A 25,530-nucleotide genomic window follows, 5' to 3' on the forward strand; every position below is an offset into this window, starting at 1 on the left:
GATAAAGGTATTCAAAGAGACTTCAATCGTTCTGGGACAAGCCCCACCTGTCCACCGAGGCAGAAAGCACGGAAGGCGTTTGACTACCGCGACAGGATGGCAAGTTTATCGACTGGACTTTTAATTATGTTGATATGGGTGGCTGACTTTGTGGTCGTTTTTATAGGGACTGTTCCTTGTGAATTTAAAAGCACTTAGAATTAAGAAGTGCACCGATGGAGACGACTGAAAATCCTCTCAGAGTGCTTCAGGTAGGACTAACATCGCTCTTCCAGAGGACTGTTATGTCACGGGCACTGCGTCTTAATTTAGGCTCGACAGAGCCTTGATGGCAGAGACAGAATAGTTTCTTTGCTTTGTTCCGGAGGAATCCATCTTTAAACGCTGTCTGTGTTTCCATATCAACAAACTACACAACCTCAATACTAGTTCAGTCAGTAAATAACTGTTATGTAGTTCAAGCAAAAAGATTTTGCAAAAATGTAGAAAAGATGATCAGTCTCCTTTTTTTGCTCCCTTGATTCAGATCAATGTTCTTTCCATAAAAACCCAATTATGGACGTTTTTTCGATGGGATATAAAATTGCTGACTTGTCTTGTGCACCACCCAGTAAAAGAGTATGGGGAATATAGTACAACGGTTCATTTTGTTTTCTGATAAAATTGATTTAGTGTGTGTATATGATTAGAAGAAGTTACCAAACTGAATATTTGTCTGCTATTACATGTTTATCAAACAAAACAGAAACTCATATTCCATAGAAATATTATAATATTAATAATACATGGACAGGCACATCACGCAAAGTCCTTAATTTCATTTCATGATTACAGTACTCATTTCCAAAACATCCTCTAATTGAAATGGTCCCTCTCACAATCTCAATGATTAATCTAAATCTCTAATAAAGCAACACATATTATGCGAGTGGTATCGGATGTAGCTCCGGAGTATTTCTTGCGGAAGATTGCCTGTCAAACTTGCAGTCACGGCACATCAGAGCAGACAGAGCTGATCTTCTCTGGCAGTTTGTCAACAGAGTCATTCTGGAGGCCAGCTCTCTTCTTTAAAATGGTGCATTGTGGGAGAAATATTTATATGTACTATTAATAAAACATTGAATGAGTAACAAATTTAATGTTTAAACAATGTATACATGCTCTGACGATAAGCATACTGTACGTATTATTATTTCATGAGTGGGAGGTAAACTGATACTGTACTGTACACCCACAATGAATAATGAATAATAATTCAGTGACACTTTACTTGAACCCTTCGGCATAAGGCTGACATGACACTGACATAGACATGACATAACTCCTGTCACAGGATAGCACAGCTATCAGTTTATGTCAAATTAAAACAAAACAAAAAAGTGACAAAACTGACCTCACCTACAACACCATCTTGTGACAGCTCTTGTCATGTGTGTGACAGTGGTATTTCATACATGATGGTGAAGGGTTCAAGTAAAGTGTCACCAATGTTTCTTAATGATCAAAGGTCTGAGAGAGCGTCTACAGTGGTTCAAAATGGCTGCCAAGCTCAGTTACATGGGTTTAATCTGATATCTGAGCTCTGAAAGTTTGGCTACTACCTCTTCCGAACACCCCTGGAGTCTGCAAGGCCATTACCCAACATGCATCACTTTGATACTGTGATCTTGATCTTGGCAACAGGGTTGAAGGGAATTCCATTTCCAATTAAGCACATGTAATTAAAATCCATTTAATTAATTGAAAATAATCTATTAAGCGTATGTTTAAATTAATTAATTCAATTTTAAATTAATTTCCTGAATTGCTTGTACTGAACGTAAACTGAGCCCTATTCTGCCTTGTGGTCGTTGAGCCGATTGCAATGACAATGCCAATGCTGTTTAAACCACAGTAGAAGTGCTCCCAATAATTGTTTAAGGGAGCTTTTCAAACAATATTGAGCGTCTCAAGTCCACACCTCCGTAGTGGGCATTTCCTTTCTACAGCAGTTGATAGATTTTTTCAGATCAAACGTCTGCTGGCATGCACTATTGATCCTTACTGCGCTCAATGACACTGTCTATAACCATCACAAATGCAATTCTGCACTAGCAGGGGCCCAGATTATAATTAGTAATATGAGAACACACCCACATTGTAATCATTGAAGAGCTGATTTGGGACACGTTACCCTGAGGTTCGGGAGAGAAATTCACAGATGGGCCCTTCTGTTTTGACCTTAACCCACAAACCTGGTTTCCCAGTCAGTTATAAATGAGCATATACCTCCAGTGTTTCCCACCGCAGTCCTGATGTACCCCCTGCCCCGAGACCTCTCTCCCCACACGAGCGTGCAGCCCGTGTTGGATTCAGGTGTACATGATCAGAGATAAAACCAAAAGTGTCAGGACAGGGGGTTCCTGAGGACTGGGTTGAGAAACGCAGCTCTGCACCATGTTTACAGCCTCTCTCTCACTCTCCACTCTTATATCTTTTCAATGTACTAAAGGCCAAATGTAGAGGCTGACTCTGGACTCCTAGGCAAAGATACATCAAAATGCTTCAAATGTAAAGCACAGCATGTCTTTACAAAACTCGACTGAAACCAAGGATATTACTGAATAGAAAATACGGAAAATATTAAAATCGTAAAAAAAAAAGAAGCTTTTCCAATTTTTTCCTGGATATTCGGTGTTTTTTTAGCTTCCTTGCACTGTGTAATCACTGTAGAGTGTGATACATTTTGTGCAGAATCTCACTAAAAGCAAATCGGTCTGAAAAATAGCTTTTATCTGCTGCATGGGGTGGCACAGCGAGCACTGTTGCCTCGAAGCGAGAAGAAGGAACCGGATCAAATCCTGGCTGAGGGGCTTTCTGTGCAGAGTCTGCATATTCTTCCTGTGGATTCCCTGCTCCCCCAAACCCCCCCGGTCTGTGTGGAGACCCTGAATAGGATTACGTGGCTTACAAAATGGAGGGATCTTTTTCCTGTTTTCCGTTTGTTTTGTCCTTTCTTGGCCTGTAAACGTGCATTACTCTGGTTAATAAAGCATAGCCACAGATAGCTCCAAGGAATCTAATGATTTGTGCTTGTATCACAATACTCAGTGTCAGCACTTTCTTAATGATCCAAATGTCCCTAATTATCAAATGTGTGTTCACTTCCACCCCTTTTTGTAAAGTCCCTCATGTATTTTGAGAAAACATTATCTCCTTCTCCAACTTCATCTGTCATGCAGACATAGTTATTTTTCAAACAGCTCCAGGCATGTGAATACAATAATGAAAGGATTAAGGCAATCTGTCTTCAAAAGATGCTGTGTTTATGCGTGTGTGTGTGTGTACACGTATGCGTGCGTGTGTGCATGTGCGTGTCCGTGTGCGTGTGCATGCGCGTGCGTGTGTGTGTGTGTGTGTGTGTGTGTGTGTGTGTTTGTGGGGGGGCTCATGAAATTCATACGTTTAACACACAAACTGTAACATCTATAGGCAGGTATAATTACACACACACACACTGTATTCCCACATCACAGCACCTCTGAAGTAAACAGTCATAAATGAGTCTGCTGTCAGAAGACAGACTCAATGTGATAACTGCATTACCACCTCCGACATCCCAGAATTTGGCAATGAGCACCAAACCACCGTTGGTTTACCTCGTTCTTTGTTTAATTTCTTTTCGTTTCAAACACCGTTTTCTTCACAGGGCTCCCGAGCTTTAATACCTTGTTTGTTTTGAGTGTTTTTCTATTTGTGCTATTCATTTTTTTGTTGACAATTCAGCCATTTTTAAAAAAAGCATTGTACACCAATTCACGCTCTGTCAGCAACACGTTAGCCCATGAATTTACTGCTGTGGTGAGATGAATATGAATATGCCTTTTAGGATGTGAAAATAGTCCTTCATCTGAAGTCACATATTTTTCTATTTCATTGCCTTTTACAAGCATTGCATTAGAGTTTATCCACCCCGCTTTTAAATAGAGTGACAGATTGCCTATCATTTCACAGGTCAGAAAGGAGACATTCAGGGATAATTGAGAATTTAATGACTTGTTAAAAGCATGTCTAAGAATTCGACTCATTGTCGTACTAATCACTTCACAGTGTGAGTGAATTAAATTACAATTCCGCAGGCTTGCATCCAAAGATATTCACAACCTTCAAACATATAGAAGGCTTCCTTTTTTGTAGCTTCAAAAATGTATTTTCGTGTTGACAGGTGTGATGTGCTAGCCCTATATCGAATGTCCCTAGCACTGGTCACTGAATGAACTCAAACTCTGTCCCTGACTTATGACGTCATCTGCATGCACCCCACAGAGCCATTTGTGAGCACAGCAGGGAATCCAAGCCCTTGGGCTTCATTGAGGAGCCTAGTGTTGTTGTGAAAAGGCACTAAGCAGGCACGTGTCGTACCTGGTTTTCGCGAAAATCCTACTCATCTCAAGAACGCCTTTGGGTTCAACAAATACGAGCTGCTTTTGTGTTCCAGATTCAATTTGGCGCATTAACACATAGTGCCAAATTTCCTCCGAAGCTTGCTTGGCAGTCAAATAAGACCTTAATAGTATTAGCCAGCCTGGAAATAATTGCTCTACAGCAGTTGGAAGAACTAGTAGAGACTTTTCTCGGATCTGCCTGTCTGTCTCCCCTGTCGTGCTGTAGGATTACATTGGAGAGGAGAGACGGGTGACATTTTTTGAGTAAGCTTGCACCATAAATCTATGAAAATGATACTCTAATTTACCAAAATGTTCATATGTACATGTTACATATTTTGGGAACCATATTTTCAGAACGTCATTAGTTACCCGTCGTTCGCTATTTGTCTGGAAGTCAACACCACCACACACCACTTAATCTCTGTGGATCAGACACAGAGGGAGTGCATGCGTGCGTGGGAGCGTGCGTGTACATGGTTTTAAGCGCACGTCCTTGAATAACTGGTTCTTTCAGTCCTGAAGGAAGCTCTCTGGTTTTCTCTCTCCCTCAGTGAAGGAATCCGAGCACAGCCTCACCCTCTCCAGCCACTCTTCAGGCCAAAGTGGCGGAAAGCCACTAATCCCGCTCCCCGACAAACGGGCTTAGAGGGGGTGTCTGGGTGGCGCGTCCCGTTAAAGCACCATCCCGGTGTGTGACGGGCTCCCTCGTCTGGCGCCGAAACCAGACACTTTCTGTTTCAGCTGCCACTGGCGGTGGGGTCGCCAGGTTTACAATTTGTCAAAACCGGACAACATGCACAGCTGGCGGTCCCCCCTCGGAAACCGACGTGGTTCTCTCGGACCGGGGAGTCCTTGACACGCCAATTCCTCAGGAACGAATCCAAAATGTCTTCCATCAATTACTCTGACTGGAAATTACATGTACGACAAATTTGAAAAGCGGACATTCCGGTCGAAAACCGGACATCTGGCAACCCAAGCTGGCGGCCCTGCAGGGCAGGATTTAATTGGCTATAAGGTGACCTGAGTAAAGAGGAATCTCATTGGGTGGGATGTTTGAGTGATATCACAGATCAGGGGTCAATCAGATGCCTGCAGACTGTCCGCACAAGCAGTGTAAGTCAGTGTCCTCCATCAACTCACATTCTGGCAGAGGAGGTGGCAGCGATGACCGATGAATTTCTTATGGGAGAACATCTGAAAAATGTTATGTTTTGAAAGGGTACAGTTTTTCTTCACTGGACACCTACACAAGTACAGTGACAAAAAATAATTTGGAGATATTGGAAGGAATTCTGCGAGGCACTCAACCTTTCATGTAAGGACATCCCAAATCTAAATGCGTGCCGCTTTTTAAATCGGGCTGGAAATCATGTGACTGTCTTTGGGGAATGAATGTCCATTAGCAAGTTCTGGACCTGAGGCAGCAAGCATGGAGACAGCTGGATGGAAAACAGCCTGCCCCCCCAACCCCACCCTCTACCCCCACCACCCCCACCTCTGCACAGGACCATAAACAGGGGAGCAGGGAGGAGGTGGGGTTCTATCTTTCCCACAAAAACTTTCTGCAATGGCTTCACGCTCAGGAGCAATCAACGTTTTGCTTTGGCGCCAACGGGCTAAATCCATTTGCGGAAGGTGTGCTAATGAGGATTTGGAAATTCCCCGTCCGGATGCGTTCGCCCGTGAGCGGCGCGGTCCCCGCGGGCCGACGGTCGCTCTCCCGCCGCAAATCTGCCACCGAATGGAGGAGGAGAGCGAGGAGAGCAGTGGGAGCGAGGACAGTAAAGCGGCCACCTCTGTTACTACTGACACGCAAAATAAAGAGAAAAATAGCGGAGTATCACTTTAATGAGCTGGATCATTCTGTTCATTAGGCACAGTAGGACATGACTCTCCCCATCTCTCTCTCTCTCTCTCTCTCTATCCTTCCCTCCCTCCCTCTCTCTCTTCCCCTCCCTCTCTCCCTCTCGCCTCTGCACCCTGCGCTTCCCTGAAACTGGTTCACCAATAACAGAAGCCGTCATCCTCCTCTCTCCCTCTCTCGTTCTGTCCCTACCGCACTCTCCCACTGTTTCTCCCTCTCCTTCCCGCTCTCTGTTTCTCTCTCTCTCTCCCCCTGCTTCTCTCTCCGTCTCCATTTACTCCGTTACGCTTCCTCGCCCTCCCTCTCAATCCCTCTCTCTCTCTCTCCATCTCCCCATCCTTCTCTCTCACTCCTCCACTGTCTGCACTTCAGATTGAGAGCTTCTGGATGCGGTAATCACCGGGCAAAAACAAAAAAGTCAATTAAGTCATCACACTCAATTAAGTCATCATACTCATTATCCTCCCCCTCCTCATCATCATCATCATCATCATCATCATCATCAGCATCAGCATCAGTGTGGGTCAGGAGCTGCAGCCCCACAGCGAGGGGGGCTACTCTCAGCAGGGCAGGAGAACCTCCACGGAAACAGCCGTGGAACAGCTTTCCAAAGGGCTGCTGCCCACGATGTTCCAGCAGAGTGAGCCGTGGGGTCCACCCCAGCGTCCCACAGACAGAGAGGAACCCCCAACACCTCCCCCGCTGAAACGGGCCCCCCGAAAACAGGCACCCCTTCGCCCATCCGGCCCCCGACATCCTCAGATTCAAACGCAAGTTTAACTGCCGTTCTCAACGCTGGGATTCTGACAGGCATGGATTCAACCACCACAACACAGCTGTGCTCCTCTCTGTGAGATCCAAACCTGCAGTCCCCAAGTTCTACAGTCCAGCACCGTGACCAACGCACACGGGTGAGAGAGAGAAGGGGGGAGACAGAGAGGGGAAGAGGGGGTTAGAGAGAAAGAGAGTGAGATAGAGAAAGAGAGAGAGGGAGAGACAGAGAGAGAGGGGGAGAGAGGGGGATAAGGAAAGAGAAAGAGAGGGAGAGAGAGAATGAGATAAGGAGAGAGAACGGAAGAGAGGGAGAGAGAGGGAGATAAGAGAAAGAGAGAGAGGGAGAGACAGAGAGAGAGTGAGAGTGAGGGGGAGAGAGGGGGATAAGGAAAGAGAAAGAGAGGGAGAGAGAGAATGAGATAAGGAGAGAGAACGGAAGAGAGGGAGAGACACAGAGAGAGGGAGATAAGAGAAAGAGAGAGAGGGAGAGATGGAGCGAGAGAGAGAGAGAGTCTGCAGAAGAAAGCTTGCCCAGGCTCAGGTTTGCGGTTTCCAGCTTTTCAGCTTTAAATTGAGCGCAGAAGCAGCGCGAGTGGAGAGAGGAGACGCAGGAGAGAAGAGGCGCTCCATGGAGAGAGGAGTGGAGGGAGACCGTGACCCCTCTCTTTCTCTCTCCCTCTCTCCCTCTTTCTCTCTCCCACTTTTTCTCTTTCTCTTCCTCTCTCTCTCTTCCTCTTTCTCTCTCCCACTTTTTCCTTTCTCCCTCTCTCGCTCGCTCTCTCTCTCACACACGCACACGCACATGCACACCCTCCTCGAGCAGACACTCAGGCAAGTGTGGTGTCACATGCCAACCACAGAATCAGCACCAACAGCACAAATAAAAAAAAGGCTTAAATCCCCGAGATGCCAAAAACTCCAAAAACATCAACAGCAACCGTCCATCCTGCTGCCCAATCCAACACAACCTGCTTTTATTCCAAAAATCACCCAGCTACACCAGAATGCTCCAGCGGCGTGACACAAAATCTTCGAGACAACACGCTCTCCGAAAACTTGACTCCGTTCCCTCCTGCGCCCCCCCTCCACACCCCCCCCATACCTTGAGCAGCCGGACGGAGGGCAGGAAGGCGGCGTGGCAGAGCTTCCTGATGGTCCAGTTGATGGGACGCGGGGTGTCCAGCTGATTCATCTCCTCGCCTCCTTATTTCCTCCCGCCAAAAAAATAATCCCACAATTCCCGCTTCCCGGCGAGCGAGAGCAGGGGGCTGGCGGCCAGCTGCCGCGGATGAAGGGATCTCTCCGGCCGAATCCGCGCTCCCGCCTCCCGGAGCATGACCCCCCCTCCTCCCCCTCCCCCTCTCCCCACCTCTACACCTCTCCTCCTCCTCCTCCTTCTCCTCTCTTCCCACCGCCGCCGCTGCCGTTCGCTCCCGCTCTCCCTCTCCCTCCCTCCCTCCCTCCTTTCCCGGCGGGGGGTAATCCGGCTAGTTGGCGGGTGTCCGGAGCGCGCAGCCGATGCCGATCCGGGTGTCGGGAGCGCCGGGGGAAGAGCATTCGATCCGCGCGGAGCGAGAACCGTCGCGATCCGGCATTCCAAACCGGCAGGACCAAGGATCAGCGGAGGAACGGGGGGGGGCTAACGCTGTCTTCAAGACGAGTGAGCACGAGAGAGAGAGAGAGAGGGAGAGAGAGAGAGAGAGTGGGAGAGGGAGGGAGGGACAGGGAGGGAGAGAGAGAGAGAGATTGTGATGGTAGAATGATAGATGGAGTAGGAAAGGAAATAAAATGACAAATTGACAGAAAGAATGGCAAGGAATGATAGCGGGCGGGAAAAAGTTACAGAGGAGAGAGATGGAATGAAGGGAGAGGGATAGAGAGACGGAGGGAGAGAATGAATAAGAGAAGGGATAATGTATAATGTTAATGTATAATGGGAGAAAGAGAGAAAGGTGAGACTGAGCAAAACAGAAAAAGGACAGATGGATGGAGAGGAAGGAGTGTGAGAAAAAATAGGAAAAGAAGGATAAAAATGAGGAGTGGAGAAAGATGGAGAGAGGGAGAGAGGGACAGAATAAGGGAGAGACAGACAGCAGAGAAACGGAAGAAGTGAAGGAGATAATTATGGAACAAGAGAGAGTTAAGGCAGAGACTGAGAAAAGAGGGCAGACAGAGAGAGTGAAACTGAGAAAAGGGAAAGAATGGAGGATGGGGAAGAGAGAGAGGGAGAGAGAGGGTGAGAAGCCGGCTGTGTTCAATTCCTAGGTGCCCAGGTCAGACTCTTCTTCCGCTATCAGAGATACTCACCAAATAAAAAATGGATTCAATCAGCAGGCAGAATTTCTCACCCCACCTCCCTTCTCTCTCTCTCTTTCTTTCTCTCTCTCTCACTCCGTCTCTCTCTCTCCCGCACTGTGTCCCTCGCCACCGCCTTCCCTCTCCTTTAATCATCTGTTTATTCCGTCTCTTTTTTAATCACCCATTTCCCCTATTTGTAGTCTTTCAACTTTATGAGGCTGTCAAGAGCCCACGACAGTGCGCAAGAGAGAGGGAGCGAGGGAGGGAGGGAGGGAGAGAGAGGGAGAGAGAGAGGGAGGGAGAGGGAGAGAGAGGGAGGGAGAGAGAAAGAGAAAGAGGGTGTGAGGGAGGGAGAGAGAGAAACGGAGAGAGGGAGCGAGGGAGGGAGGGAGGGAGAGGGAGAGAGAGAGGGAGGGAGAGGGAGAGAGAGGGAGGGAGAGAGAAAGAGAAAGAGGGTGTGAGGGAGGGAGAGAGAGGGAGGGAAAGAGAGAGAAAGGGACGGAGGGAGAGAGAGGGAGAGAGAGAAAGAGAGGGAGGGAGAGAGAAAGGGAAACAGAGAGAGAGGTAGGGAGGGAGAGAAGGAGAAAGAGAGAGAGGTAGGGAGGGAGAGAGGGAGAAAGAGAGAGAGGGAGAGAGGGAGAGAGAAAGAGAGAGAGGGAGAGAGAGGGAGAAAGAGAGAGGGAGGGAGGGGGGATATCTTCTTAGCTGAAAAGACTATAGGAGTGCCATGACCAGTACCAACTGGGAGTGTGTGTGCACGTGTGTGTGTTTGTGTACGTGTGTGTGGGCATGTTTGTTTGTTTGCGTGTGTGTATGTGTGTATGTGTTTGTGTGTTTATGTGTATGTGTGTGTGTGTGTGTGTGTGTATGTGTATGTGTTTGTGAGTGTGTGTGTATGTGTTTGTGTGTGTATGTGTATGAGTATGTGTGTGTGTGTGTGTGTGTGTTAGGGGAGATTCCTTCACATTCAAACCCTCTCCACTGTCTTTGTCTATTCAGTATAGATGCCCAAAAACACACCTACACATCTCTGCACACAGGAACAAAGCAAATAATACTGATTTATCTATTCACTATTTAACAGTGTCCTCAGTATATCTGAAAACCCACAGCTTCAATATGGGTCGATATAGTGTCTCTGGCTCATCCAAGCGGTAATGTGGCCACAAGATGGAGTTTATCTGGTCTGATTCCCCACATTATATTCAACAGTGGCATGTCAATAAACATTCTGCTGAGAAATTTGTCCTACAAATTTTCTGCGAAGGAATTCCAAGATAACAATGTCCTCTTTCTGTGTCCTTTTGTTCAATAATCGGCGATCGTCCGTTTTCCTTTTTCCAATTCACAAGAGGATACGCCGCTGAGCTCAAGGAAACACACGGTACCTTTGAGAACCCCATTATCGTCCCCCGCGCCCGGCCCCCGAGGAGAGAAAATATAAATGTCAAATAACGATTGTGGCGGGAAAGCTGAAAGGTTGCATACACCTGTACCGGTCACCCTGGGGGCACAGCGGCAGTGCTCGGCTCAGGGAGATCGAGTCTGGAGGAAGAGAAGTCACACCTCCACCCTGTGCCTTACATTAGAATGAATCAGAATGTGCGTCCCCCCCCCCCACACACACACACGGCGGATTACATCCCAATAAAGATCGTTCCACCTCCGTAACTTAGGATCGCTCCGGCGTGCTCGCGTGACCGAGAGGGCATCGACGTTGTCGCGCGCTAACTATCCCCATCCCCGCTGATTATAACGTGTCAGGTGCGCCACGCAAAGGCTCCTCGGGGTTTGTAAAGGAGATTATATAACTCGCCGGATGAATGTACGCAACCATGGCAACCTCTGATTACGGTACATCGCCTCTGCGGTGTAAAGAACGTGCGGGTGCCGGAACGTTCTGCCGGTTTGGTCACGAGGCGGGAGGTGGAGTCGTTGAGCCGAGGCAGGTATTACGGTCAGGTCGACCAGGTGGACCATCCGATAGGTGCCTCAAAGGTCCGATGACTGAAAAGAAAAGGGGATTGGCTCTTTTTGCGTGAGAGGCAAAGCGGCCAATCGGAACAGGAGCACGGCTGTATTCTTTGATCATCAATAAAAAAACGGAAATAAGTACAGGAATAAAGCGTATATATTCAGCTGCTAATGCAGTCAGTTCCTCTGGGATTTCTGCTCTGGTTGTACAGGCAGTCACAGCAGGAGGAATTACTGTAGCTCTGTAGGGCTTTTCGGGATCTGCGTGCTTAATTTATTGCCGACATATGCATTGCACATTCTGCATTCACATACCACACACACACACACACACACACACACTCTCACACATACATTACACACAGACACACCCACATACACATACACACACACACACATACACACACACACACGCACACACACACACGCACACACATACACAAACACACATATGCAGGCACATACATACACAAAAACACATACGCACACACATTCTGAAGACTACAGTATACATTGTGAGACAGGTATTGTAGCTGTCACTCAAACACTGCGAGCATCACACGGATAAAAAGGGACACCGTTTCAACCCTGCAGTCTGCAAACACAGATTCATCTTAATTCAGTTTAGTGCTCTTCACAAAGGACTCATTTCTCAAAGCACTTTCCACAACTCCAGTCGCAGGTCCCAGTGTGCAAGCCAAGGGCACCCGTTGCAAGGGAGACCCTCCCTGGAAGAGACGGGAGGAAGTATTGGGTGGGCCCTGACTCAGTGGGGGCAGCCGCCTACTCCTGGGCAGAGTAATTAAAGCGGAGACCGGAGATAGCGAGAGATTTGGGTTAGAGTGACACGTCGTTTCACTAAAGGAGCTCCTCCTCGCTTCAGTGTAACAAGGTGGGCTGTAACCGTGACAGGATTCACCACTGTCTGCGGATCCTGAAATACTGTCTGAATCCCCCGTGGAGGTGATTAGAACCCACATTTTTTGTGGAAATGAGCCGTCTTCAGGTAAAATAATAAGTTCTCCTTCTCAGAACAATAGCCACCCTTTGTGGTGTAGCTTCAGTCTTTCAGGTAAAACCCTGCGGCTAATAAGTCCCGACCGACACTTCCACCCCCTCTCCCCTAGTACCCATAACATATACAATGATTATCCACACATCCATACAGTACACCAGGGTGAGAGGTCATAGCTCAAAGGTCATATGACCCCTTTGACCCTATGGGACGCACAGGGACTTAAATAATATGGCAGTCCGATCGCAAATCAATTGGCCATCCCTGTGTCGAAACCCTTCTTCGTTACAATCTGTAAAAACTCCATATTCATCAATATTAATCATGGAGGGATAAAGAAGTCTGAAATAAAATAGGCAATAAATGAGCGAAGCTAATTCATGGACATGAGAGAATTCGGTGAATTATCTACCTACAGGGAAGCGGGCTGCACTGAATGTATGGGGCGGTTAATCATACTCCATTTTGCGAACCGCGGAATACAGAGTCGGCCACTGGCACTAAAACTACGCCGTTGTTTAGAGACACAGCCATCCCTCAGTCTGCTATAAGCGAGCAGGTGAGTTATTTCACTGGAAAGCAGCGGTATGATTTATGTTGGGGCACTTTGGGGCCATAACAACAGAGTGCGAGAACACTGCGAGGACATTAAAACAACTGCGTTAGTGTACGCTTTAGTCCGGTAGAAAACACAATTCCTATTGGAGTCATTTGAATTAATACTAAACATTTTACCATGAGTACTGAGGCATGCGCGCACGGCACGGGCCTGCTGGCGTTTCGAATACAGAGGCTTTATTAATTATAGATTGGTCTATTGATGCCTCTCATAGCTGGATATGAAACATCTACAGTCAGCAGGCTGTCGCTGTTCCACATCAGGTGTTCAAAAGCAATGCATTTACATACCGCACGTACACAGGCCTATCTATAGCGCACTTTGTTATATTGTTCATCGCTGGATAATAAAAGGTTGATTCTTTTTCTGCTAAACAAACACATCTGGGCACACATTTTATATTATCATATGATCTGTCACTTGAAACCTAATACATGAGGGAGAAGCCTCAAAGATGAGACTGTGAAGTCATATTTAGCTTAACTGCTAATAATATGCACTGTAAAAAAAAAGCACGTTATTATGGAACCCAATTCTACACGGTCAGTGGCCGTGTCTGAGCAGCGATGTGCTGTGCTCGGGCCTGGTTCATTAGCTAATGTTGTAGGTTGTAAATAAACGAGGTCGGTATTAAATCTGTCCGCATCGGAGAACGGATCCTGCAGAGATACGGCGGGCTGCAGGGCGTGGCACAAACACTACCCAGTCGTGTAGAGCCACTTCTTCCTCTGTGGTTCTGTTCTGTGGATCGGCCTCCCAAGTGAATTCCCCCTCCCTCCCTCCCTCCGCCCGTTGGGAGATATCGCAAATTTTCCGAAGCCACCCGTCTGGACAGTTGGCGAACCGCTCCATCGCCTCCACTTTCGGAAAACACCGGAAAGATGTGAACTACTGGCTCTCAGCTGCCTTCCACATATCAGAGAGGACAGGGCTATTTTCATCTCAAAATACATTATTCCTGTTCATTGCATCTACTTGCATCTTGCATTCATGCATGAATTCTCATTGAATATTGCATTAATTGCCTATTATTATTATTTTTATTATTAGTATTAATAAGCAATCTATTTTGAAACCCAACTGACAAGTCAATATCAAAAGAAGAAAAAATATTTTTGGGTGGGTTGGTGGATTAATGTATGCACATATATAAATGTGAGGAGTGTCTCTGTGGCCTTTGTGTGGAACTCCTGTGCCACACTGAAAAATACCAGGCACGTCAATCGCTATCAAAAGGATGCAGGTGACTGGACCAAACAGAAGAGAAAACTACATTACCCATAAAGAGGAGCGGGCACCTCCTGCTAGGAGAATAACTGAGCGCTCGACGTCAGCACGTAGAGTTTTAAAATAGCACACCCTACATGTTATCCTGTTGATTAAGTTAGTCATGAAATAACTAAAAGGTTCGCTTGTTTCTCTGCCGTTCATCTCCGTGTGCGTGCGTGTGCCGCTGTTTGCGGGAGGCGGAAAAGCCACGATTCACGGAGAGTCCGTAAAGTACTCGAATATTTAATACATTTTAATCAGTGGCGCGTCTCGCTCCTCTGACAGAGGACGTGACAGACGGGTGTAACTGCTGAAAAACACGCGGCTTTATTTATCGGTCCCGTCTAATCGCGTTGATCCGAAACATACCCGTGGATCTGTTTACGACAGAGTACACTTGAGCTCTCTTAAGACCCGCTACGGGACAGCAGATCCCCGGCGCTTTTCACGCGCAAGCTCACGTCCCTGAGGACGCTCCGAAGAACGGGAGCGCCGGTCCGGTCTGTTCGATCGACGGCGCCGGTTGGTCCAAATTAAAGCTTACAGCATGGTAGGTTGTGGGCTGTGAAGCCGTAATCTAGACTGGGAACAGTTTAGGACGCAATGTTTATCTGACAATATAGCCAATCTGCTTTAGTTTGGGGTTAACTTCTGTGTTACAGAAACACATCTCTATAGAGAAACTGATGAAAGGGATTGATATCTACTCCAATTGTCTTGCTGTATCAAAGAGGGACAGATAGCCTATTTTACTGGTACACTGTCTTCAGATATCCATTTGGTTTGCTGCATCAGAGTGGGACAGGTATGTAATTGGCTGATTGCATCAGAGAGGGACAGGTATGTAATTGGTTGACTGTTATTGAATTGGTTCACATGCATGAGAGAGGGTTCAGTGCATTAAGGGTATTGATACTGACTAATTGGCGCAGTGTATTACAGAGGGATTGACATGCAGTGGCTTCACTGAGGTCCAGAGAGACATTGAGCCAGGTATCCATGTTTGGCAGACATCTCACACACATGCTCCCTGTGACCTCATAACCCTGTCACATCCGTACCGCTACTGAGGACTGTGGACTCCATGGCTGTAGTCCAGTCACGTATGAAAGCTGATACACAGGGGAGTTTCCTTATTCCTCTGTGTACACACCTTCCTGCAGCAGGTCACAGCAGAACTGTAAACAAGGCGGGGGGGTTTCTGTACTGACGGAGACACCAGAGGTCCTGCAATAGGGATGCTGGTCAGCTGGTTTATCGACCGGAATGTTCTGTTTTCAAAGTATTTCTACAGGTCCGCTTTGCGGTCCCGACCGACAGCCTAATGTCCGGTCAGAGGACCTGAGAGTCCGTAATGCACTCCACAACCCCCCCACCCCTCAGTGCCCCATCAGTCCAGGGCAGACATCCGGGCCCCGGCCTGCCATAGGGCTCCACAGCTCCCCGCCTCGTGTACGGTAACCTGGCCAGCGTAGATGAAGATGTGTATGTCCCAGGGAGGCTCTGATCACAGAGAGGGCTGTGGCCCAGCAGAGCAGGTTTCAGTTCAGCGGTCGTAACGTGCGCGCGCTCTTTTCACACCCCGAGGGCGACATTTACCGCCGTGAGATTTACAGGCGATTGACACGGGCGCCTACGGATGTTCCAGGCCCCCACCCCCCGTCCGTGAGAATGCGGGCGATGTTCCTTTCGCGCGTCATTGATATACGCGACCCCGGGTCGCGGGAAATCGATAACCTCATCCCACTCCCCCGACCCTTCCGCCGCGGAGGCACACGCCATCGCCCTGGCAACCAGCGCAGGCCTGCCGGCGGGGGCTGAGAGTGTGGGCGGGGTCAGGAGGTGGGGGGCGTGGCGGTGCATGTACGCAAGATGTTCTGTTGGGTACATTTAGAAACGCTCAACTGTACCCCGAGTACATGCACACACATGTACGCATACATGCTGTACACACACAGACTCCCAAATACACACACAGCACACTCATATGCACACATACAAATGCACACACACACACACATACTCATACACACACACGTACACATACACACTGTACACACACAGACACTCAAATGCATACACATACTGCACAACACTTATACTCATACACACATATGTACTTACATACTGTACACACACACACACACACACACACCTTTTCCCACAGGGGCGTACGTGCTGCGTATCACACTGCAGTTAACACACAGAAGACCGATCTGCAACAATCACTTTCAACAGTTCATATATTCACATTACTCGCATCACAGGAAAATATGGGTTACCAACCTACCATTTTGTACAATTACTTCTTCCTCTGGGCTCAGATCTCAGATTTTTAAAATGCTGCATATGGTATGGGCCAAATATTTTCAACATTCTATGAATAAATATACAGTAGGAATAGATGCCTCGGTAAAATATGCTACTACTACTTATCATTGCTATTGGGATTTTTGCTGACATAGTTTTGGATATTATTCACTTTTTTATGTGTCGGAATAATCTAATTTTTTCCCAGCGAATAAGGGAAGAGCCCAGAGCACTTGTGTAAGTCCCCGGACGCTCACTCCAGCCTGGCTGTATGACATGTTTACTGCAGCCTCTCATTCTCAGCGTACTTCCAGCATTATGGCGCTGCTGCAGTGCAGCGTGAGGCAAGCAGCAGGATGACTGTTAGTGTGCGCTGCCACAGAGGGGCAATTCAGAGGGGTAATTCAGGACATGTGCTGTCACAGGGGGTAATTCAGAGGTGCTCTGTTACGGGCTGGGGGTAATTCATGGGTGCGCTGCAACAGAGGGGCAATTCAGGGGGGTAGTTCAGGGGTGCACTGTTACAGGGAGGTAATTCAGGGGTGCACTGTTACAGGGGGTAATTCAGGAGTGCACTGTTACAGGGTGTAATCCAGGGGTGTACTGTTACAGGGGGTAATTCAGAGGTGCACTGTTACAGGGGGCAATTCAGAGGTGCACTGTTACAGGGGGTAATTCAGAGGTGCACTGTTACAGGGGGTAATTCAGGGGTGCACAGTTACAGGGAGGTAATTCAGAGGTGCACTGTTACAGGGGGTAATTCAGGGGTGCACAGTTACAGGGAGGTAATTCAGAGGTGCACTGTTACAGGGGGTAATTCAGGGGTGCACAGTTACAGGGAGGTAATTCAGAGGTGCACTGTTACAGGGGGTAATTCAGGGGTGCACAGTTACAGGGAGGTAATTCAGAGGTGCACTGTTACAGGGGGTAATTCAGGGGTGCACAGTTACAGGGGGGTGTATGGGAGAAGTAAGCAGTGTATAGCAGTGCAAGCAAAGCCTGAATTCAAAACACACCCCTTTAGAACAAGAGACACAACAGGGCCAACCAAAAGTAAATGATAAATGAGTCAATGAGAGTTGACACAGATCCCCCCAGGACTATGTTTGCTGTGGCACCCCTTTGGAAGCCAGACACGATTGCATCATCAGGCAACAGAGTCGCCTTGGAGACAGGAGGGTGACAGCAGCAATGTCCGTCACACTCAGTGCAGTGTGAGAGCACACACACACACACCCCCTTTAGCACACACCCCTGTAGAGCAGCAACGTGCTGACGTTAAAGTGACGCTAATGTCAGTGACTGTCAGGAGTTCATTCAGGGTTTTCATTTAATGCACTTTAATACCATTTATTTTGGCTTTCATGAATGGGATTTGTTCATTTAAACTTTTTCCCAGCACAGTTGGGAAATGCTGAACACAACCCTTGAGAATACGCTTTTCCAGAACCCGTGCCTTGAGAATACACCCCTTTAGAACACGCGTGTTAGAACACACCCCTTTAGAACACGTGCATTAGAACACACCCCTTTAGAACACGGCGTGTTGGAACATGGCACTTTAGAACATGGCACTTTAGAACATGGCGCTTTAGAACATGGCGCTTTAGAACACGGCGCTTTAGAACACGGCGCTTTAGAACACGCTGCTTTTGAAAACACCCTTTTAGAAAACGCCCAGATAGAACACACCCCTTTAGAACATGTAAATTTAGAGCATGCCCCCTTAGAAAGTGCTCTTTTAAAGCCCCCCAGAACACTCATCATAATATAAATCTAAGCACGCACATCAGCAATAGGGGCACCCAAAAGTAAATGATAAATGCGTCAATGAGAGTCAATACAGATCCCCCCAGGACTGTGTTTGATGTGACACCCCTTTGGAGAGCCAAGGGCGACTGCGTCAGGCTACGGTGTCGCCTTGGAGACAGGAGGGTGACAGCAGCGAAGTCCGTCACACATCAGTGCAGTGTGAGAGCACACGCACACACACGCACACACACACACACACACACACACACCCGCCCCCCTGACTCACGCGGTCACTCAGAGCGCATGGGGACAGAGGCCGGGGGCGTGGACGTACGCGTCACCGCGGCGATAACAACCGCACTTCCTGCTGGTCCTCAACTCCGAGCCCACCGCCCCAGCCTCCTCAGTCAACATCCTGCCGCACGACGGCGTGCATTCATGTAGCGTTTCACTTCTGCATTATTAATGTGCTCACGGCACGCTTCCCAGCCTGCTACCTCACATTACCACTCCTCATATTTCACACATAACCCATTACACATTACCGTTGTTTACTGCAGCGGTTTGGGATAAGCACTTCGCTCCGCGGCACGGAAGCTGTGCCCCACCAGGGAATCGAGCTTGCAGCTCTATTACATTATCCCTAAGCCAAGGGTGAAATACACTGTAACAGAGGGGTGAAGGCCATGACCAACATGGATGGAGTGGGAACCAAAGCAGTTTACATCCATCAGTTAAAATGTCTTAATTTAAGTGGCCTGTTCGAAATGAGCCGAGTTTAATAAAGTTATGGCTTGAAGCACTTTCGTCAGGACAGGGTGTTTTTTAAGCAAAAGTACATAATTTCATTAAGCATATCAGAACAAGCATTGCCTGTCTTTGTCCTAGTATGTACAGTAGAAAGGATTTGTTTACTCTTAGCAACATGGCACTTCATTAAAGGCATTTCAAAGAATATTCAGAAAGAGCACGGCTGGATCTTTGAACTGTGCAAAAACACAGTTTTAGCATTTCTATTGTGTTGTGCCGTTATTATTTTCTGTACTGTATTTAGATACAATTGATTTCTTCTTTGGCAGATGTATTTCAGCCCAATAAAGCATTCTGAATTTAAAATTGAGAGAGAGGGAGAGGGGGAGAGGGAGAGAGAGAGCGGGGGGGGGGGGGCATGCTAGCTCATGTGAACTTGGCTCTGTTCCCCCTCCAGGTCTGTAGGACTGTGACCCTCAGAGAGACAGAGAGAGCATTTGGCTCGTCTGGCAGCTGCTAGTACACAGTGTTTTCCCATGTTTGATTGCTATGCACTCTTTCCATAATTTATACTGTTTATGGTTTACACAGTGGAACACAAAGCCAGTGACCCACCTAGATGTTGGCAATACTGGCAGTGGAAACATCTTGCTGATAACTGATCATTTATCCATCCATCCATCCATTATCTGAACCCGCTTATCCTGATCAGGGTCGCAGGGGGGCTGGAGCCTATCCCAGCATACATTGGGCGAAAGGCAGGAATACACCCTGGACAGGTCGCCAGTCTATCGCAGGGCACACACACCATTCACTCACACACTCATACACTCATGCCTACGGGCAATTTAGACTCTCCAATCAGCCTAACATGCATGTCTTTGGACTGTGGGAGGAAACCGGAGTACCCGGAGGAAACCCACGCAGACACGGGGAGAACATGCAAACTCCGCACAGAGAGGCCCCGGCCGACGGGGATTCGAACCCAGGACCTCCTTGCTGTGAGGCGGCAGTGCTACCCACTGCACCATCCGTGCCGCCCACTGATCATTTATGATCATTCAAATTTTTTTAGGACTAAGGCTAACATATTGCAGGGTAACATGCACAACTCTCCACGAGATTGAAATACTACCGCTGACCGCAGTGTTTAAACAGCTTTCTTTCACTAAGAACGTGAACTCTCTCCGTGCTGTTGATCCTAACTCAATAACTCCTCCCAGGGGCATAACGTGTTCATGAAAGCTCAATAAAAATGCGTTCGAGCCATGACCGAACCAAAAGCCCGGATTTTAATTTGAGTCGTTAATCGCGGTCCAATATAGCCGGTTGAGCTGGTCCGTAATAGTCCGGGTTTTTCCTTCTTAAGAATAGTGGCACCGCGTTCGCAAACAGACCGGCAAATAGCATATTAAAGGTGCAGTCAAAAGCAAATTACCGCTCATATCTGGGGTTCTGCTAGTCATTACCACACTTAACAACCCTGTCTGCCACGGAGCCTCGCCACCGTGATGTAAGAACGGAGAAACAGGCCGAGGCTTTTCTCGGGAGAATAGAGGATGTGCGTTTGGCAGAGAGGGGTCGCAGGAAGCAATTTCCTTCGTTTTGGAGTGAAGATTGCATTTTCAGCCGCGGACACTCCTGTAGGACCAGACCGCCCAGACCGTCCCTCGTGGTTTTAAATCAAAAAAGAGGGAGAAGACAGGTTCATCGGCAACTCGGGGAGTTAGGAGAGAGAGGTGTTGATATTGGTCAATTATACAGTATCAATTTAATTTTTTTTTGTTTTAATTCGAGTTTTTGTCTGAGTGAATAAACTCTAAATATAACTACATTTATCTCTTACTCTCTCTCTCTCACATATACACACACAAGATAAAGACATGTCTTCCTATTGGTAAATGATACACTCATGTTTTAATAAAGTTTTTGTCAAAGTAAATATCCTCAAAATATAAAATATATCTCTCACTCTCATTCCCACCCTCACACACACACACACACACACACACACACAGACTCAGTTTTAGCAGTTCATATTAGATCTCATCCCATGCCTTCTTCAAACGTTAATTGCCCCTTTTATTATCTTGCTTGTCATTCCTGAATACTAGTAAATCTTGCACTACACAGACATCTTGGCATAAGACCACATTAATAATGTGGATTTATGATACTGCTGCTGCTACTTGTTTCTGAAATAATACGGGGTGTTCAAGTTTGTGTCAAACAGCCACCAGCATGCAGTGTCACGATAATGAGTGAATAAGGCGAGTTAAACCTAAGCAATTTCTTGCAGGTTTAAATAGAAGCGTACCAGAGGCAGTTCAACACTAGATGGCGCTCCTCTGATACAATTTGCCCATTTCAATTAAAAGGCATTAGCTCAATATTCAAATCATTTCAGTGATTTCAAATCGAATCAGTTGTGACTCAGTAAACTGTCACCCAGTCCACCACGGCCGTATCTGGTGAATCATATGTGTCTAAAATAAGGCTTTACATACTTCAATAGATTACGACATTCAAATTGTCCTTACAGTATAATCTCATCAAACATTCCCTAATTTTTCTTATTACATTCCATATTTTGTATAATCCAACACAAATCGAAATCCATCACTTCAGTAAATACAACAAAAACTTTCTTGGTTATTATCACGCGCGCATTGCAAAGATATCGCTTCAGCCCCCGCAAACAGCTTTAATTGGCTTCCGTGCTTGATAACACGCGAGTGATAAATATTTTTCCGGCAGTAAGCGCTAATGCAGAAGCATCGTGACAGATTTAGGCAGTCACAGAAGCGTTCGAGGCTTAAGGAGTGACTCCTTTATACTCACGACACCGTAGGAGTCAGAAGTCATTTGTGAGCCGTGCCTTTTTTATCCACTAGAGGGCACCAGATCAGCAACTACGACAGAGGATGAAGTTCTTTCAAACGGCAGGAGCGGGGAGCCAAGGGCCTCCACCCTCGACATGCATCCCTGCCTCTGTGTCCGTCGATCTACTGTTAAGATGGCGACGCAAAACGATTAAGTCTGTACACCACAGCCACCCCCCCCCCTCCCCCCACCATTAAATCATAAAAATGCTGCTGATGTGAGGGCAAGGAGTGAGACGGTGGACAAGTCCAGACATGAAACGCACGCAAAAATGATAATTTATGAATAAAAAATGCCGCTCTCGTCTGTGTATTTCTCTGAGGAATAAGTCAATTTGCAGTGAGGAGAAACATAACCATAAATCGATTCGCTGCGCATTACTTAGCATTTATGAAAACGTTGCCGTCTTCCCAATCAGAACGAGTCCCTTTTCCATTCCTTTCTGATGGACGCCTTCAAAGGAAAACATGCTGAGACACGAACTGCATGTCTGCTACTCTGCATATGAAATTGAGATGGCATAATCTTACCAGTTCAAGCGCAAGCAGAATCTGAAAAATGACGATAGATTTAAGAGGGTACTCTATCTGCGGTTCGCTTTCTTTAAACGGCTTTTTCAGTTCCCTCTGCGATAAAGACGCCTTTACGGAGGAAATTACATTACGGCTGGGCTGATCACTCATTTAAAAGCAGGAATTATGATGCATAAATTAAGCAGCATTTCCTACATAAATGTCACATAAATCACCCAAACTTCAAAAGGCTTTTCAGAATGTCTGATGCTCTGTCAGTGTGGGGAACCTGAAAGCTTCCTGCACCTGTTCTGTTCTACCTGGCTTTCACCATTCCGGCTTGGTCTCCATCCCATCTGTTCGGAAATGTGCGAGTTCGCCGAAGAAATTCAATTTCCACCTGTCAATCACGACGTGTCAGCATTCCTAAGCGTCACACAACTATTTTATAAAGATTTCTGTTAAAAATGATGTGCTGGTCAGAAAATCAAAAATCAAAGGCACATCACATCGGGAAAGATGAACCGAGATCGAGAGGATAAACACAATTGTTTCCTCTGCCATTAATTCCTGCCGTTGTCATTGTTGTTTCTCATTTCAAAAGGAAATTGGAAGTTTCACATTCAATTAAATGAGTCATTCATTTGATCCCAGTGGATGTCAAAGCAAATTTGAGGCAAAGTTTGAGAGCAAACGCTTTGTAGGAGGATGTCCGGGTAGAGTTCTTGGGCGCCAAAATGATAAAACAAACTGAAAAGTGCGGTTAGATGGTTAACTCAAGAGGAAAAACATTAATTTATCACTCAAAGGCAATGCCTTTGTGGTTTTAAAATGTCTGCCTGTCTATGTGGAGTTCACAGTATACACAAGTGAAAAATACTAAAAGCATCTAATCGTAGGTAGCAGTTTTTGAGTTGTACGTGCATGGGAGGGTTAGTGCACTTCGCTGTACGTCGCTCTGGATAAGAGCGTCTGCTAAATGCTTTGTAATGTAATGCTTATGTTTGTATGTCTGCGGGAGGAACACGCTATTGTTCAATTGCAGCTATATTATTATGTAAAACGTGCTATGAGACCAACCAGACAGTGTCCAACAAAAAAACATCGCACAAACAGCTAACTGTGTCCGAAACCCGCCCTCGGGCCATTGGCTGTATCTCATGGCAACAGCAGGTGGGATCACCAGAGGGCTCCACCTCCAGCTCTGTGAGGTCACATGACAGACCCCAGCCAATAGCGGCCGGCCCATGACTAACATTCCAATAAGGGTTGTCCCCAGGGTTGCCATGGAGATGTGGATGACACATTAAAGGCGGTCTCATTATCCGCCCAGCTTTGGCACTATGCTGTGAACCCCTCATCCCCCAGAGAGAATGCACCTCTGCTGCTAACAGAGATACCTTTCAACCTGCCGACCCGGCCAAACCCCCGGGACCGAGGACCCAGTCCCGTGTGACAGGCGTCTCGAAGCCAACAGAGAGAGCCTGAGGCAGAGCCCAAAGCCAGGAGGCATCTTCAGCCTCCAAGGACACTAATCACACTGGGCTGTGCAATGCTATAAACACAGCGGTATACAGGCTTACACTTGTATATGAACTACACTGTCCATTGCTATCACAAATATAGCACTATGCTAAACCATGGTGCTACGTGATAGTGTAGCAAAATTATTAGCTAAACCCTCGTGCTATGGTAAACTATACAACAGGCTAAGCCACAGCACTATAATAAATTACAGCAAGATCACAATCGTTAACCAGAGTAGCACTATGCTAAAGCATGGTGTCATTTTACACTAAAGAAGTACTGCTAAACCATGGTGCTATGCTAAAGCATGGCAAATGTATATTCTAAACCCAAGCACCATGGTCAGTTAATTACACAATAGGCTAAGCCATAGCACTATTATAAATTATATTACTATATACACTCACTGAGCACTTTATAAGGCAGACCCTTACACCAGCTTGTTAATGCAAATATTGAATCAGCCAATCATGTGGCAGCAACTAAATACACACATGGACAAAATTGTTGGTACCCCTCTGTTAATGAAAGAAAAACCCACAATCACAGTCACTGAAATAACTTGAAACTGACAAAAGTAATAATAAATAAATATTTACTGAAAATTAACCAAACCAATGAAAATCATACATTGCCTTTGAATTGTGGTTCAACAGAATCATTTTAAAAAATAAACTAATGAAACAGGCCTGGACAAAAATGATGGTACCCTTAACTTAATATTTTGTTGCATAATCTTTTGAGGCAATCACTGCAATCAAACGATTTCTGTAACTGTCAATGAGACTTCTGCCCCTGTCAACAGGTATTTTGGCCCACTCCTCGTGAGCAAACTGCTCCAGTTGTCTCAGGTTTGAAGGGTGCCTTCTCCAGACGGCATGTTTCAGCTCAGGGCTCATAGAAGGCCACTTCAGAATAGTCCAATGTTTTGCTCTAAGCCATTCTTGGGTGTTTTTAGCTGTGTGTTTTGGGTCATTATCCTGTTGGAAGACCCATGACCGGTGACTGAGACCAAGCTTTCTGACCCTAGGCAGCACATTTCTCTCCAGAATGCTTTGATAGTCTTGAGATTTCATTGTACCCTGCACAGATTCAAGACACCCTGTGCCAGATGCAGCAAAGCAGCCCCAGAACATAACCAAGCCTCCTCCATGTTTCACAGTAGGGACAGTGTGCTTTTCTTGGTATGCTTCATTTTTGCGTCTGTGAACATAGAGTTGATTTGCCTTGCCAAAAAGCTCCTGTTTTGTCTCATCTGTCCAAAGGACATTCTCCCAGAAGCTTTGTGGCTTGTCAATATGCATTTTGGCAAATTCCAGTCTCGCTTTTTTATGATTTGCTTTCAACAGTGGTGTCCTCCTTGGTCGTCTCCCATGAAGTCCACTTTGGCTCAAACAACGACGGATGGTGCGATCTGACACTGATGTACCTTGACCTTGGAGTTTAATTTCTTTGGAGGTTGTTCTGGGCTCTTTGGTTACCATTGGTATTATCCGTCTCTTCAATTTGTCATCAATTTTCCTCTTGCGGCCACGTCCAGGGAGGTTGGCTAC

General features: G+C 46.7%; 1 protein-coding gene across 5 annotated transcripts in view; it reads right to left on the minus strand.

Moving 5' to 3' along the window:
* The window catches only part of trpm3 (transient receptor potential cation channel, subfamily M, member 3), a 187,611-nt gene that overhangs the window by 140,069 nt on the left and 22,012 nt on the right, over window positions 1-25,530 (minus strand). For 3 of the 5 annotated variants that reach the window (XM_061259590.1, XM_061259588.1, XM_061259592.1), the window contains exon 1: window positions 8,171-8,367. The exons of the other annotated variants lie outside the window; for them this stretch is intronic. In XM_061259590.1, the coding sequence (XP_061115574.1) occupies window positions 8,171-8,260 (90 nt within the window). In that variant the 5' untranslated portion in view covers window positions 8,261-8,367. Of the gene's footprint in view, window positions 1-8,170; window positions 8,368-25,530 lie in introns of those variants that run through there. 5 annotated transcript variants of the gene reach the window in all.

The sequence above is a fragment of the Conger conger genome, chromosome 11 (assembly GCF_963514075.1).
Source record: "Conger conger chromosome 11, fConCon1.1, whole genome shotgun sequence".
In the NCBI taxonomy this organism is placed as follows: domain Eukaryota; kingdom Metazoa; phylum Chordata; class Actinopteri; order Anguilliformes; family Congridae; genus Conger; species Conger conger.